The 17920-nt window shown below is 44.6% G+C and overlaps 1 protein-coding gene across 1 annotated transcript in view; it reads right to left on the bottom strand.

The window, feature by feature from the left end:
- Nucleotides 1–17580, bottom strand: part of TNFRSF13B (TNF receptor superfamily member 13B) — a 29826-nt gene extending 12246 nt beyond the window's left edge. The window contains exons 1-4 of the mRNA XM_045525192.1: nucleotides 17471–17580; nucleotides 17059–17120; nucleotides 16588–16761; nucleotides 706–843 (exon numbers count right to left, since the gene is read on the bottom strand). Coding sequence (XP_045381148.1) covers nucleotides 706–843; nucleotides 16588–16761; nucleotides 17059–17120; nucleotides 17471–17580 — 484 coding nt within the window. The remainder of the gene's footprint in view (nucleotides 1–705; nucleotides 844–16587; nucleotides 16762–17058; nucleotides 17121–17470) is intronic.
- Between the last annotated feature and the right edge of the window lie 340 nt (nucleotides 17581–17920).

Here is a 17920-nt window from a genome sequence, read left to right as displayed (position 1 = left end):
TCAGCCTAATTCACAGCAACCTCAAACTCATGGGCTCAAGTAATCCTACTGCCTCAGCCTCCCAAGTAGCTGGGACTACAGGCTTGCGCCACCATGCTTGGCTAATTTTTTTAATATATCTTTAGTTGTCCATCTATTTTTTTTTTTAGTAGAGATGGGGTCTCGCTCCTGCTCAGGCTGGTCTTGAACTCCTGAGTTCAAATGATCCGCCCACTTCAGCCTCCCAGAGTGCTAGGATTACAGGCGTGAGCCACCATGCCCAGCCAATTATTAAGATTTTTGAAGCTGATGAACACAGGGCTTACTGTGCTATCCTCTCTATGTATATGTTTGATAATTTCTATAATAAAAAGTTTCAAAAGAAAGTAACAACCGTGGCAAAGGAGGGCCCAATTTCTACTGGGTAGTCAGAGACGACCTCTGACATTGGGCTGAGACCTGAAGACTGGGGAGGAGGGAGCTGAGGAAATGCATTCCAGGCGGAGGGAACAGCATGTGCAAAGGGCTGGAGGCAAGAAAGGACGCAGCATATTCAAGAAAGTGAAAGGAGGCAGTGTGGCCAGAGCAGAAGGATGGAGGAGTGAAGAGGCCACATTGTACATCTTCCACCACCCCCTCCTCAGCTACCTGACTGCAGTGGGGCCAGACGGGGTTCTGGGGGGAAGGGTTACCAGCTGTCCCCTGGGCTCAGGCCCCAGAACTCACTGCAGAAGGCTGCACAGGTGCGCTGGTTCCGATGGTTGCAGGTAGATTTGCAGGAGATGCAGCCGCGCAGCAGGGGATCCCAGTACTGCTCTTCGGGGCAGGGTCCCATAGCCAGCCCCGTCTGCAGGCCCTGTGAAGCTAAGAGACCAGGAGCGTGAGCGCTGTGGGCAGGCGCCGCAGCCTGGCCTCCCGTTCCTGATTGGAACCCAGCAATCTCTCCTGCTCACGGCGCACAGACACCCTTGTCTCAGCAGGCAGAGGGGAGCCAGACAAAGCTGGCTTCCAACCCCAGTTGTGCTCATTGGGCAATCTGGGGTAGCCACCTCTCTGAGCCTCAGTTTCCCCATCTGTGAAATGGTGGTTCTGAGGGCTGCTTCCCCAGTCAGCAGTGCCATGCTCAGGCCTGCTCTATGTCCTCCTACCACAGGACCTTCTCACATGCTTTCCCTTTGCATAAAATGCTCTTCTGCCCCACTCCCCACCCCTTGCTGGTTATTTCCTCCTCATCCTGGAGATCCGTGTTTAAACTTTAGTTCCTCAAGGAAACCTTTCTGACCCTCCCCCCAGACTAGGGCACAGCCCTTGTTCTATACACCCACAACACCTTTTACTTGCCACTGTGGTCACTTTCCTTCTACATGTGTGGCTGTTTGATAGTGTCCCCTGCACTCACTATGTGCGTCACGTGGCAGGAACTCTGCCTAGTTGTGTTCATTGCCAGGTCCTCAGAACCTGCCAGTGCTTAGGCCAGGGTAGGTGCTCATTAAATGAATGAATTTTTAAAAAGCAGACCTAGTCAGTGCCTCTCATACAGCAAGGACTCAATAAATGTCAATTTCCTTCCCTTTTCCTTTTTTACTGAGCTCTGAAACATGCACAATGATGAGTGTAAAGTGCACAGATACTAAGGATGCAGCCTGCTGAAATTTTACACATGTACACACTTGTGTCTTTACAGCCCGCACGGAGATCTAGAACATTCCCTGCACTCCCTGGGCCCTGCCATCCAGTAGCACTGTCAGAGCTAACTGCTGTCGGGACTTGTTGCTACCGGCTAACACCGCCTGTCTAGGCCTTCGGCGTCTGGGCGGAGGCTGCCCCGTGCCCACGCTGTCTGCGCAGTCTGTGTTCGAATTGAGTCTTCCGCGGCGCGATGTGCCACCTCCGCTACACTTTGGTCTGATGTCATGACATATGCTTCCCCAGCAAATTCTCCGTTGACGCATTTTGCAAGGCATTTCTTTATTCGTTAATGAGAGCAAACTGAGAAGAGCCCAGTGGCCTCCTGTTTAACACGGCAGCTCAAACACGGGGCTCGTCTTCCTTCCTGACAGTAGCACATTTGTCCTCAAAGATACAGCGAATGGCAGAAGTTTCTACAGCAGGCAACAGGTGTCAGCAACATTTTGGAAGACGGCAGGACTGAAATGCCCAGATGCAGGTTAAGCTCTCTCCACTTTCATGCCCACGGAGCATGGAAGCCGTTTTGGGCCACAGAACTCCAGCAAGGGTCCAAAACTGATGCACCGGGTGTCTCTGACAGTAGGGGACTGGCAGGAGGCGCGACGCTGTGGAAACTCATATAAATAAAAAGGGCCTGACCCCAAGCAGGTCCCCATTCCCAGGCAGGCGCAGCCCCTCGCCCACCCAAGCATAAGACTGGGGTCTCCTCAGGCAGAGCTGAGGGTGGCAGCGAGGTCCTTCCTGGCAATAGGGTGACTGGGTGAGAATCTTCCTCCTGAAGTCAGTCTCCCCTCTCCCTACTCAGCCCTGCCTCTGCCTGAGAAGTGCCGCAGCTAGGGTTTCTAGAAACGCCTCCCTCTCCACCCTACAACTGGCAGGAAGTCAGAAGACTCTGCTCTGGGGAAACAGATCCAAAGGGAAAGACCTAGAGGCACTGACCAAGTGGGAGGTTCTCTCCAGAAAATGGCCACGTCCCTGCCTGATCACACAGTCCCTACGAAGTGTCCACACCAACCACCCAGAACGCAGTCAGCTGCCAGCGCCTCAGTCCGAGCTGTGACCCACAGTCAGGGGCCACCTGCTTTGAAGCGCTGCCTCTAGCAGGAAAGAGAACTCACACCAAACAGCAGCAACAGCTGATATCTTCAGAAATATGAGAGAGGATTTTACATTCATGAAACATAACAGTGGGCCATTTTTAAAGACTATTCACAGAACAAATTAAAATTATTAGAACTTAAAAATATAACAGCCAGAGTAAAAACATTGATAGAAGGGTTGTAAGATGTAATTGAAGAAATTTCCCAGAAAACAGGAGACAAACGATATGAAATTTTGGAATCAGTTCAGGAGGTTCAAAGGTTGAATAATGATTCGAAGGACATGAGCTTCCACATTGAAAGAGCCGACCACGTGTCCAGTGCAGTAAATTCCCACAAACCAGGGTGCATCATTGTGACACTCAGGAGCATCAGAGATTGAGATGCGCCAGAGAGCATCGGAGACATTCTAAATCCTTCCTCAGAACAAGCAGGTTACCCATAAAAGGTTGCTAGGTAGGAAGCCGGGGGATCTCCCAACACAGCACTGGGATGTGAGGCCAGCGACAGCAGGGACGACGGGGCAGTAGGAAGCTCTCAGGAATCTGCCCCTCCGGCTAAACAACTATGGGGCTAGCAGCACTCATTTGAAGTAACTATTTTGGAACTCTGGAGTTGTCCAGGGGAGAGCTTCATGGCAAATTTCAGGAATTTGGGTGAATTTCAGCCTTTTGCGTGACATTGGCTACCATTCCAAGGTCCTGAGCCCCACGCAGGCTGCAGTGGGGACAGCTGCCCAAGTTCCTGGTGCAGCTTCTGGAGCCAGGGTGGCCAAGAAGGACCTTGTCCTCCAAATGTTGGGGCCATGGGTTCTGTCTGCTGACCGTGGCTGCTAGTCACTGAGGAGCCGGCATGGAAGACAACAGCCATTGTTCCCACCTGAAACAACCAGAGTGGCTTTTACGGGATTTAAAGAGGCAGCAGAAATCTTTGCCAGGTCACTGGCTGACTGCAGAGACAAAAGAACAGAAACTTTAGTGACCACACACAAGAAATATATACTGTGCAAAAATAAGAATAAAATTTGGAAAAAAATTAAAGTTTAAAAATAAAAGTTTGGAAAAGTCATAAAGAGATGGCTCCAGGCCTTAGCCAGCGAGATGCAGCGATCCCTGAAGGGCAGTAGAATGCGACCTCCAGAGTCACCCCGACACAACACTCAACATGGCCAGGACTCAAAAAAAAATTACAGAATATACAAAGAAGCAGCAACTGTGGCACATTCATGGGAAATAAAGAATGTGACAGAAACCATTTCTAAGCCTACACATTGGAATTATTAGTCAAAGATGTTAAATCAAGATTTGTCAAAAAAAAAAGTAAAAAAAAGAAAAGACTTATCTTAAATATGTTCAGTGAACTAAAGGAAACCATAGACGAAGAACAAAAGGAAATCAGGAAAATAGTGTATGAACAAAATGAGAATATGAATAAAGAGATGGAAGTTGTAAAAAAGGAACCAAAACTTGGAAGCAACAAAAATGTCCTTCAGGCTGGGCACAATGGCGCATGACTGTAATCCCTGCACTTGCGGAGGCCAAGGCAGGAGGATCGCTTGAGACCAGCCTGAGCAACGTAGCAAGACCCCATCTCTACAAACAAACAAACAGAAAAAATTAGTGGGCGTGGCAATGGCCACCTGTAGTCCCAGCTACTCAGGAGGCTGAGGCAGGACTCAGCTGAGCTCAGGACTTTGAGGATGCAGTGAGCTGTGATGATGCCACTGCACTCCAGCCTGGGTGACAGAGTGAGACACTGTCTCAGGAAACAACAACAAAAAAAGTTTACAAAAATAAAAATAAATCTAAAAATTTAAAAAGAATTTAAAAAACCCAAAAATATCATTTGGTAGGTGAATGTATAAATAAATTGTGGTATATACAAACAAAAGAATATTATTCGATGTTAAAAATAATGAGCTCTCAAGCCATGAGAAGACATGGAGTGACCTGAAATGTGTATTACTAAGTGAGAGAAACAAAGCTAAAGCCTGCTGTATGATTCCAACTCTCTGACATTCTGGAAAAGTCAAAACTAGGGAAATAATAAAAAGATCCGTGGTGACCAGAGGTTATGGGAAGGGAGGGATGAACAGGCAGAGCACAGAGGATTTTTATGGCAGGGAAACCACTCTGTATGATACATTCGTGGACACATTTCAACATACATTGGTCCAAACCCATAGCATGAACAGCACCAAGAGTGAACTCCAGCGTCAACTATGCACTTCGGGTGACAACGATGTGTCAGTGCAGGTTCATTGATTGTAACAACTATACCCTCTGGTGGGGGATGTTGATGGTGGGAGGGCAGGGCTATCTGGGAATTCTGTGCTTTTGCTCAATTTTTCTGTGACCCTAAAATTGCTCTAAAAATAGCCTATTTTTTCTTAAAGGAACCAAACTCATTCTGGAACTGAAATATCCAGTAACTAAAATGAAAAACTCACTGAAGGAATCTGTCAGCAAATTTAAGTAAGCAAAATAAAGGATCAGTGAACTTAAAAGACAATTAAAATAAATGTGGGGCGAAAATTTAAAAAGATTCAGGAAAATTGAACAGAGCCTGAGGGACCCACAGGACCCCACCAAATGTACCAATATGTACTCAGAGGAGTTCCAGAAGGAGAAGAATGAAAAGGACAGAAAAAATGTTTGAAGAAATAATTTCCAAAATTTCCCAAATCTAAGGGAAACATGCCAATATATACATTCAAAAAGCCTGACAAACTCCAAGCAGGAAAAGTTCAAAGAAATCTGCACCACGACATATTACAATAAAACCATGGAAACCCAAGAACAAAGAGGGAACTGTGAAAGCAGCAAGAGAGCAGCAACTTGTCAGGCGCAAGGGACCCTCAGTAAAGGGGCCAAAATGTAGTAGGATGATATACTTAAAGTCCTTATAGAAAACAAACAATCAAACAGGAATTGTATACACTGCAAAACTATCTTTCAGTAATGAAGGACAAAGTAAGGCATTTCCAGATAAATTCTGAGGAGTGCATTAGCGGTAAATCCGCCCTATGAGAAATGCTTAAACGGGATCTTTCAGACTGAAATGAAACTGTACTAGACAGTACCTTAAAGCCATCAGGAAAAATTTAAAACATTGGTAAAGGTAACTATTTAAGAAAATATAAAAGCCAGAATTGTCATATTTTTGGTATGGTTTGTAACTCCTGGTTTTTCCTATATGATTTAATAGGCAATCCATAAAACAATGATTACAAACCTACGTTAATGGTCTTACCATGCACAAAGATGTAATATGCAACAGTAACAATATAAAGGGGAAGGGACACAGATGTATAGGAGCAGAGTTTTTGTATCCTATTGAAACTAAGTTGGTATTATTCAAACTCAGGTGTTGTAAATTTAAGATGTCAATTGTAATCTCCAAGATAACCAATAAGAAAATAACTAAAAAATATACATAAAAGAAAAGAAAAGGGGACTCAAAATGATATACTACCTAAAAAAATCAACTAAATGCAAAAATGGAGGAATTGAAGAACCAAAAACATATAAGACATACAGAAAACAAATAAATAAATACCAGAAGTAAATCTTTATTAGTAATAATATTAAATGTAAATGAACTAAGCTCTGCTATTAAAAAGCAGAAACTGGCAGATTGGATAAACAAAAAAACCCACAGGATTATCTATATGGTATCTATAAGACACTTGCTTTATTCTTTTTTTCTTTTTCTTTTTCTTTTTTGAGACAGGGTCTCGCTCTGTTGCCTGGGCTAGAGTGCAGTGGTGTGATCATAGCTCACTGCAGCCTCAAACTCCTGGGCTCAAGTGATCCTTTTGCCACGGACTCCCGAGTAGCTGGGACTACAGGGGTGTGCCACCATGCCCAGCTAATTTTGCTATTTTTTAATAGAGACAGGATCTCGCTCTTGCTCAGGCTGGTCTTAAACTCCTGCCCTCAAGTGATCCTCCTGCCTCGGCCTCCCAGAGTGCTGGGATTACAGGCATGAGCCACCGCGCCTGACCAAGAGACTTACTTTAGATCAAAGGACACAAAGGTTAAAAGTAAAAGGATGGAAAAAAGATATTTCATGCAAATAGTAAGCGAAAGAGAGCTAGGACAGCTATAATATTATCAGACAAAATAGACTAAATCAAAAAAGGTTAAAGAGACAAACGAGGTCACTATAGAACGATACAGAGGAAACAGCCAGTAGACAGAATGATTAGTAACATATACACACCTAACGACAGAGTCCCAAAATATATGAAACAAAAACTTACAGAATTGAAGGGAGAAATAGATTGTTCTACACTAATATCGGGATACTTCAATACCCCAGTTCAATAAAAGAACAACCAGAAAGATCAATAAGAAAATAGTGGATTCGAACTACAAACCAATTAGACCTAACAGACATAATAGAACGCTCCACCCAACAACAGCAGAATACATTCTTCTCAAGTGCACACGAACATTCTCCAGGATAGACCATCTATTAGGCCATGAAATGAGCCTTAATAAATAAAAAGATTAAAATAATTCAAAGTATCTTTTCTGATCACAATGGTACAAAACTAGAAATCAGTAACAGAAGGAAAACTGGAAATTTCACAAGTGTGTGGAAATTAAACAACACATTCTTTAACAACCAATCAAAGAAGAAATGGGCCGGGTGTGGTGGCTCACGCCTGTAATCCTAGCACTCTGGGAGGCTGAGGCAGGAGGATCGCTCAAGGTCAGGAGCTCGAGACCAGCCTGAGCAAGAGCAAGACCCCATCTCTACTAAAAATAGAAAGAAATTAATCGGACAACTAAAAATATATAGAAAAAATTAGCCGACACAGTGGCACATGCCTGTAGTCCCAGCTACTCGGGAGGCTGAGACAGTAGGATCGCTTAAGCCCAGGAGTTTGAGGTTGCTGTGAGCTAGGCTGATGCCATGGCACTCTAGCCCGGGCAACAGAGTGAGACTCTGTCTCAAAAAAAAAAAAAAAGAAGAAGAAGAAGAAGAAATGATAAGGGAAATTAGAAAATGTCTTGAGACAAATGAAAATGAAAAGACAACATGTCAAAAGTTATGGGATACAACAAAAGCAATTCTAAGAGGGAAATTTATGTAAATGCATATGCTGGAAAAGAAGGAATTCTTGAATCATAACCTAATTACACACCTTGAGGACATAGAAAAATAAAAGCAAACTAAACCCAAAACTAGCAGAAGGGGAAAAATAATAAAGATCAAAGCAGAGATAAATAAAATAGGGAAGAGAAAAATTATAGAGAAAATCAACAAAACCAAAAGTTGGTCCTTTGAAAAGATTAACAAAATTGACAAAGCTTTATCTAGACTGACTAAGGAAAAAACAGAGGACTCAAATTATTAACATCAGAAATGAAACTGAGGGAATTACTACTTATTTTCAGAAATAAAAAGGATTCTAAGAGAATGCTGTGAACAATTATACATCAACAAACTGGATAACTTAAGATAAAATGGACATATTCCTAGAAACACACACTCTACCAGAATTGACACAAGCAGAAATAGAAAATTTGAACAGACCTATAACTAGTAAGATGATTGAATAAGTAATCAGCAACCTCCCAACAAAAAGCCTAGAACTACATGGCTTCATTGGTGAGCTCTACCAAAACATTTACAAGAGAATTAACACTAATCCTTCTCAAAACTTTTGCAAAAAAACAAAAAGTAGGGAACACGTCCTAACTCAGTATTTGATGTCAGCATTACACTGATACCAAAGCCCAATAAAGACATCACAAGAAAAGAAAATTACAGACCAATATGCCTGATGAATATAGATGCAAAAATCCTCAACACTCAACAAAATATTAGCAAATTGAATCCAATATGATAGTAAAAGGATTATTTACTATAACCAAGTGGGATTTATTCCTAGAGTGCAATGATGGTTCAATATATAAAAGTCAAGCAATACAATGCACTATATTAAAGGAATATATAATGGTGGTACACGCCTGTTGTCTCAGCTACTTGGGAGGCTGAGGTGGGAGAATTGCTTGAGCCCAGGAGTTTGAGACCAGCCTGGACAACATAGTGAGACCCTATCTCAAAAAAAAAAAAAAAGGAGAATGAAGGAAAAAAGTACATGCTCATCTCAATTGATGCAGAAAAAGCATTTGACACAATCCAACAGTTTTTCATGATAAAAATACTCAATAAACTAGGAAAAGAAAGTAATATCCTCAACATGATAAAGGCCATATTTAAAAATCCCGTAGCTAACAGCATGTTCAATAGTAGAAGATTGAAAGCTTTCCCCTAAGAACAGGAACAAGACGAGGATGCATACTCTCAGTGCTTCTATTCAACACAGCACTGGAAGTACTAGCCAGAGCACTTAGGCAAGAAAAAGAAAAAGAAATAGGGGTATCCAAATTGGAAAGGAGGACATACGATTATCTACTCACAGAAAACACAATCTTATATGTAGAAAACCCTAAAAATTCCATTTGATTGGGAAAGGACAGTCTTTTAAACAAACAATGCTGGGAAAATTGGATATCCACATATGAAGAATGAAGGTGAACTCTTACCTAATGCCATATACAAAAATTAACCCAAAATGGATTTTAGCCCAAAGTAAGGGCTAAAACTATAAAACTTTTAGAAAAAAACATAGCAGAAAATCTTCATGCACTGAATTTGGCAATGACACTTTGGCTATAGCACCAAAGGCATAAGCAACAAAAGAAAAAATTAGATAAATTGGATTTCAGCAAAATTAAAAATTTTTGTGCATCAAAGGATACTACTGAGAGAGTAAAAAGACAACTCACAGAATGGGAGCAAATATTTGCAAATCATATATCTAACAAGGGATTGATATCCAGAATATACAAAGAGTGCCTAAAACTCAACAATAAAAATTAACTCAAGTCAAAACTGGGCAAAAGACTTGAATCAACATTTCTCCAAATAAGATACACAAATAGTCCATAAGCATGTGAAAAGATGCTCAACCTCATCAGTCATTAGGGAAATGAAAATTTAAACCACAATAAGATATCCATTCAAGGCTAGGCGTGGTGGCTCACACCTGTAATCCTAGCACTCTGGGAGGCTGAGGTGGGAGGATCGTTTGAGGTCTGGAGTTCGAGACCAGCCTGAGCAAGAGCAAGACCCCATCTCTACTAAAAATAGAAAGAAATGATCTGGACAGCTAAAAATATATATAGAAAAAAATTGGCCGGGCATGGTGGCACATGCCTGTAGTCCCAGCTACCTGGGAGGCTGAGGCAGGAGGATCGCTTGAGCCCAGGAGTCTGAGGTTGCTGTGAGCTAGGCTGACACCACGGCACTCTAGCCCGGGCAACAGAGCGAGACTCTGTCTCAAAAAAAAAAAAAAAAAAAAAAAAGGATATCCATTCATATCCATTAGGATGGCTATTATCAAAAAATTAGAAAATAACAAGTATTAGTGATGTGGGGAAATTGGAACTCTCATACATAACTCATGGGAATGTACAGCAATGTAGTCACTGTGAAGAGTTTGGCGGTTCCTTGAATATAAAATGACTATGTAAGCCAGTAATTCCACTCCTAGGTATGTGTCCAAAGGAGCTGGAAGCAGGCACTCAGACAGACACTTGTGTGCCAACATTCACAGCAGCATTGCTCACAACAGGCAAGTGGCGGAAACAGCCCAATGGTTCATCAATGCATGAATGGATGAACAAAATGTATTCTACGTTCACAATGGAATATAATTCAGTTATTAAAATGAACAAAGAACTGATACATGCTACAACAGGGATGAACTTTGAAGACATTATGCTAAGCGAAATAAGCTAATCACGTAGGGACAAATATTGTCTGATTCCACTTATCCGAGGTATCCAGCGTGAGACAAGCAGCAGAGGCGCCACGGCCACTTCTGCGTGCCAGCATCGTCCCACCAAGCCCTGACTGTGGCCACGTGCATGAGTTTCTCATCCCACATTTCAAGCAAACACTGATTACAAACTTGGGCTGGAGCTGCGAGCTGGGCTGTCAAGGGGCGAGGGTGGCCAGGAGAGGGTCCTAGCGTGAAGAAAGGGGGTGCGTGGAAACCCGGGCGACAGGCATGAGAGCAGATGCTCACCCCACAAGCTTGCTTTTGTTCATCGCAACGAACAGGGCGGAGGAGAGAACTTTTCATTTCTGTTAGCTGTACATGATTTCTCTCCGGGCTACTCTGAACTGCTGAAAACAGCTCTAAGCTCTACCCCTGCCGGCTCCAGCCCACCCAGAACCAAGCCTCGGAGGCACTCGGGGCTGAGAGCTCCGTCCCCACGCCGGATCTAAAGTCAGAAGAACTTCATCAGAGACAGAGTCAAGTGGCTTTCTCAGTTTTCTTTGTGTGAAATGGGGGCGGCCACCGTAGTTTTTGCCACCTGTCAGCTCAGTTTGAAAACCGATTTGCCACAGTTCAACGACAGAGCGTGTGTGGGAGCGAAGTGCTGTGGCCGGGAAGCACGGCCGACTCACCGGGCAAGGCCTGGGTGGCGCTAAGCCTTGGGTGTCCTCAGCTGTAAAGTGGGGAGTCTAGGCTTTCTATTGCAGAGCCTCTTACATGTGTACATGACAAGATGCAGCTGGCCCGAGACACAGCTGTTGCTATTGGCCATTATTATTCTGATATAAATGGTATGAAACATAATGGGTTAATGATCATTTCATAATAATGTAAAACAATCATAATATCAATGATAATTATTAATAATGCCAGTAGCATCAAGGGAGTGCTCCAGGCCTGGGAACTGCTCTCCCAGAACCTGAATTTGTGGCACCCACCACCAGGTACTATTTCTTGTTGGTAACTTGACATTGTGGGGCGCAGCCAGTCTGCCTCCTTCTACTGTCTCCTTCGTCTCTGAATCCAGCACCTTTGATAATACCAGACACACAGCAGGTGCTCAAAAAATGCTCATAAATGACTGGATTCCTTGCATACAGTTGTCCTCAGTAAAGACTTGTGAAATGAAAAGTAAGCTGCGTTCTCATGCGTGTTAACAGACAGCTGGGGAGGGGTAATATTTGAGTTTTATTAGCAGCCCCTGGGCCCTGCCTGCATTTCCTCCAGGGAGGACCAGGCGTGTCCTGTGGGAGGAGGGGAAGCCCACGTCCCGGCTTCTGCTTTCAAAACTTGGGAGAAAGGATGCTTGGCACAGAGCGACTGGGCCAGAAACAAGCATGGAAAATAATTTCCCTCAGATCAAAAAAAACCACAAAGATTTAAATGTGAAAATAAGAAAAATGTAAAAACTTATAGAGAAGAAACCATGTGATAATTGCTTTACAACCTTGGAATATGAAAGGCCTTTCTAACTATGACCCCAAATCTAAAATCCATAAAAGACTGATGAAATAGAATGCACAAAACAAACTGACAAGCAAACAAAAAATCTTCATGGCAATAAACACCTTAAGGAAAGTCCAAAGACATATGAAAAAACGAGAACAAAATATTTGTAGCTCATACCTAAACGGTAAACAAAGACCAGCTACGCAATAGAAAAATCAGCGAATGTCAAGAACAGACAGTTCACAGATAGGGAGACATGACATAAAGATGCTGGTCTGGCTCACAGAGATAGGCAAATTCAAACCACACTGATACACTCTTCCCCCTTATAGACCGTTAAAAATCCAAAAGTTTAATAATCCCTTGTATTGGCAAAGTCATGAGGCAAGTGGCATTCTTGTTCATTATGGAAGGAGAGCAAACAGGGACGACCTCATGAAAGGCAATTTGGCAACATTTGTCAAAACTACTGATGTATTTACCCATTGACCCAGAGACCAAACTCTGCGATTTATCATGCAGCGTGAAGTGATAAATTAATTGCAACAATGTTTGCAATAGCAGAAGGAAAGTACCCCAAATGTCCATCAGTAGGGAACTGACTGGGTAAATTACAATACGTTTATACACTAGACCATTACGCAGCTATAAAGAAAAAAAAGAATGAGGAAGCTCTTTATATACGGAAAGAATTCCAAGATATAGTAAATGAAAAAACAAAAATAAAACAAAACAAGATACATAACATTATGGCTCTTGGTTCCTCCCCACCCCCACAAATGGGGAAAAGTTCTAATCCACATCTGCAAGTGTTGGTATATGCATAAAGAAATTCTGCAAAAAATTAAAAATGTTTTCAATAAAATATCCAGGAAGAAATTTAAGGAAAGAAATGCAAGACTTATACATTAAAAACTACAAAACATTGCTGAAAGAAATTAAAGAAGATTTAAATAAATAGAAAGACATCCCATATTCATGGGTTAAAAGGCTTAATATTGTTGAGATGACAATACTGCCTAAATTGTTCCACAGATTCAGTGCAATCCCAATCAAACTCCCAGCTGGCCTTCCTGCAGAATTTCACAAGCTGATCCTAAAATTCATACGGAAATGCAAGAAACCCAGAAAAGCCAAAATAATCTTGAAAAAGAAAAACATAGTTGGAGGACTCGTACTTCCCAACTTCAAAACTTACTACAAAGCAACAGTAATCACAACAGTGTGGTACTGGCCTAAAGACAGACATAGATCAAAGAATAGAATTCAGAGTCCAAAAATAAAGCCTACCATTTATGATCAATTGATTTTCAACAAGAGTACCAAGACAATTCAAGGGAGAAAGAGTAGTCTTTACAACAAATGGTGCTGGGTCAACTGGACATCCACATACAAAAGAATGAATTTGGATCCCTATCTCACACCACACACAAAAAATTAACTCGAAATGGATCACAGACCTAAATGTCAAAAAGATAGATGAATGACACATGAAAAGATGTCCAAAATCATTTGTCATTAGGGAAATGCAAACCCAAACCCCACTGAGATACCACTGCACACCCACTAGGATAGCTATCACGAGAAAGATGGACAATGGCAAGTGCTGGAGAGCATGTGGAAAAACGGGAACCCTCATGCACTAAACGAGATTATGGAATGGTGCAGCCCCTTTGGAAAACAGTTTGGCAGTTCCTTTTTTTTTTCTTTTCTATTTTTTTTTTTTTTTGAGACAGAGTGTTGCTCTGTTGCCCAGGCTAGAGTGTCGTGGTGTCAGCCTAGCTCACAGCAACCTCAGACTCCTGGGCTCAAGCGATCCTTCTGCCTCAGCCTCCTGAGTAGCTGGGACTACAGGCATGCGCCACCAGGCCTGACTAATTTTTTTCTTTCTTTCTTTTTTTTTTTTTTTTTTTTGAGACAGTCTCACTCTGTTGCCCCGGCTAGAGTGCTGTGGCATCAGCCTAGCTCACAGCAACCTCAAACTCTTGGGCTCAAGCGATCCTACTGCCTCAGCCTCCCGAGTAGCTGGGACTACAGGCATGCGCCACTATGCCTGGCTAATTTTTCTATATATTTTTAGTTGTCCAGTTAATTTCTTTCTATTTTTTTAGTAGAGACAAGGTCTCGCTCTTGCTCAGGCTGGTCTCAAACTCCTGAGCTCAAAAGATTCTCCCGCCTCGGCCTCCCAGAGTGCTGGGATTACAGGTGTGAGCCACCGCCCGGCCAGTTCCTTAAAATATTAAAGATGGAATTACCATATGACCCAGCAATTCTATTCCTAGGTATCTATCTACCCAAGGGAAAAGAAAACATGTCCACCCAAAACATGTACACAAAAGAAGCCAAAAGGTAGAAGCAATCTAAGTGTCTATCAGCTGATGAACAGATAAACCAAATGTGATATATCCATAAAAATGGAATATCATTTGGCTATAAAAATGAAGTACACACACATGCTATAGCATGGATGACCCTTGAAAACATTATGCTGAGTGGAAGAAGCTAGTATATACGGTAGGATTCCATGGATGCAAAATGTCCCAAATATGCAAACCCACAGAAACAGAGGTAGGTCAGTGGTAGCCCTGGGCTCAGGCTGGGGAGGAGTGAAGACAGACAAGCTTTCTTTCTGGGATGATCAAAATGTTCTCAAATTAGATTATGTGCCAAGGTTGCACAATGTTGTAACTATACTAAAAACACCGCATTGTACACTTTAAATGGGTGAATTTATGGCATGTAAATTATACCATGATCAAGCCACTTGCCCTCGGGGAGGCAGGCACTGGGCACAGGCAGACAGCAGGGAAGGAAGGTTCTCTATCATATATCTTCCTATACTTTCTGGGTTTCAAACCATGTGGTTATACTGTCTCTTCAAAAGTAAATTTAAAAGCAAAGGATCAAACCAAATTAAAAAGAGACCCCCAGTTCTTCCCTCCTTTGGGTGGGGGAGGGGAGAGGGAGGGAGTCACTACCCACCCCACTGCACTGTGTGTGCCTTGTTCTATGGGACAAGGGCAGGCTTGGAGAGGTTCTAAGACCCCATTCACCACCTGGAAGCCGCCAAAGCCACTGGACCTGCTGGGCGATGGCACCCAGCTGGCCAGACGGCAGACACCTAACTGACCAGAGGGTGCAGTCTCTGCTCCCTCTCCTCTCCCACCATCTGGGCCCACATAAAATCCCAGCACCACCATCCAACCCTAAAGAGAGACAGGAAGACCCCAAGATTGACACCAGGCCAGCAGAATAGAAGCTTGAGAAAGCAGCTCCACTGGTGGACAGGGAAGAAAGGAAGAACTCCTCTCGCACCCTGGATCTGCAGGCTGGGCTCACACCCGCAGCTGCTGCAGGGCTCAGATGCAGGCTGCAGACCTGAGAGCAGAGAGCAGCAGAGGGGGGATGATTCTTAGAGCTTGCGCTTCCTCACACGCTTGGCTGGCTGACAGGTGCTGCACCAAGAAAGGCCTCTGTGGTCAAATTGGTTTGAAAAATGCTGGGTTAAAGAAAGGCAAAGTGTTTTCTTTAATTGCAGGCCTTCACAGAGCCTTTGTTTGGGACTCTTTAAGATGGGGTCTGGCAGGTTGAAAGCACTTTTGTGTTTCTGAGGGACATTTGGTGGGACAGATGGTCTTCATTTTGCAGCTGAGAAGAAAGGGCTTGTCCAAAGTCACAGAGTGAGTCTGCGACCCGTGGGAGCTGGAACTCCTGACTTCCGGGCCAGGCCTGGCTCTGCAGCACCAGCTCACAATCCCGGCTGGTTCCCGACTCATGGGCCCAGGGCTCTGGGCAGTTTCATCCTGTGTCAAGGTGGCCTCTGGTCACTGCCTTGTCCAACTCCCTCAGAAACTTTGTGCATTCGAGCCCTTGCCTGGGCGTGAGTCTGGGGCCACGGTCGCTGCACGCAAAGCAGGATCAGAGAAGAGCCTGATGGCCTGCGTGGGGCAGGGCGGCAGGGAGGCCCGTGCAGCAGGGCCCGGCTCGTCTGCACAGCCAGGGGCCTGGAACCCTTTCATAAAGCTTTTGAAACCGGCCCTGATAAAAATTCCACAGGGTTTGCTTCCTCCACAAACAAACAGTAAGTTAGAAACAAACAAAGAGGCCGGCGGGAGCTGTTCTGGACTAAAACATAAAAGCAAAGGTCGCCCGCGGCCTGGCTGGCCCCCGGTGCGAACCACCCGAGCAGACGCTGGCAGGTCGGGGAGGTCCGGACACTGGCGACTTTGCCATGCTCAGGAATTATTCTTTCCGGGGGCGGTAACGGCATGATGGTTAGTTTGGGGTTGGTTTGGGGTTTTTTGCGTTTTCGTTTTTAGGAGATAGATCTGAGGTATTTACAGATCAAACAACGGAGTGTTTGGGATCAGCTCCAAAATGATGCGACGGGGTGGCGGGGGCAAACGGGGCAGGGCGGCGTGGTCCCGGGTTGGTCCCCGCCCGCGCGACCCCGGCCCCGGGGCCCCCACCCTGGAAGGCGCCCCCCCACCCCCGCCCGCTACTCACACGGCTCCGGCCTGGCCCGGCCGCTGTCACTCGTCACTCGGGACTTATTGTCAGCGCGTCTGATCAGCGCCCGCGCCACTTCCTGGGTTTTCCCCGCCACCTGTAGGCTGGGCCGCGCCTGCGCCCTCGGCTTGGGGCCCGCGCGGGCGTCCGAGCAGGGAGGCCAAGCCCGGCCTTGGCACGAGGTACCGACCGTGCGGGCCCGGGCCCTTCTGGGTCTGGCCCTTGCCCACCCCTCGGGCCTGCTCTCTGCCCCCGGCCCGGCTGCTTCGAGCTAGCTCTGCGGCCGCCCAGCCTCACTCAGGCCCTTCCCTCTTCCTGGACACCCCTACCCTGTTTCATTGCATGGTCAGCGCCTCCTGGTCCTTCCTCAAGGCTCAGCTGACGTGTCACCTCCTCCAGGAAGCCATCCCTGACTGCCCCATCCCAAATCAGGTGCTCATTCTCTGTTCTTCCTCAGCCTTGTCTTACAGCTCTCAAAGCACTGGAGAGGCTGAACCCAGAGCTGGGCAGCCTGGCTTGGAATCTGGACTCTGCCGTAAACCAGAGGGAGGCCTTGGTGGCAATTTAGCTAACTTCTCTGTGCCTCCGTTTTCTCTTCTGAAAAATGGGTATAATAACATTGCCTATCTCACAGGTTTTATGAGAATGAAATGAGTTAACACAATTATGCTTAGAGCGAGTTCTTGGCACATAGCAAATTCTCAATAAATGATGTCAAGGATTAACGCTATAGGCCTTATTACATTGGACTGCAACTTTACTTCTATGTCTTCCCAACTCCTCTGAAACCCCCTGAGGCATAGGAAGTCCAGCAACAGCCAAAGCTGGAGTGAGAGAAATTTAAAAACCAAAGAAATCCCGTGGGTGTTTAGGAAGAAACCTTTGAAAGATGAGAGGGATCCGGTAGGTGGAGCAGAGAGAAGGGAGGCGTTCAGGAAGCTGCCAGAACAGGCGGTGCACAGGGCAGGAGAAGAACTGCCCATGGTCCATGGTCGGCAAGCAGAAAATGCTCAATCTCATCAATTATCAGAAAAATACAGTATAACAATGAAAAGCTAATTTTCATCTATCAGGTTGATAACAACCTTTAAACAGTGTAAACGTCCATCCAATAGAAGACGTCTGATAGGTCATAGCCAGGAATCTATGCCACAGTTAGAATAAGATCTGGAAACTTGTCAGGACAGATCGTCAGGTGAAAAAAAGCAGTTTATAACATGATACTTACAGCATCATGCCTTTTAGTGAAGCACAACCAGCGAATCTCACACACACAGAGACGATCCTCTGCATTGTCCATTATCAGGCATATACGGATGCCACGCATAAG

The sequence above is a fragment of the Lemur catta genome, chromosome 15 (genome assembly GCF_020740605.2).
Source record: "Lemur catta isolate mLemCat1 chromosome 15, mLemCat1.pri, whole genome shotgun sequence".
Taxonomy (NCBI): Eukaryota; Metazoa; Chordata; class Mammalia; order Primates; family Lemuridae; genus Lemur; species Lemur catta.
This window is presented reverse-complemented; position numbering and strand designations above follow the sequence as displayed.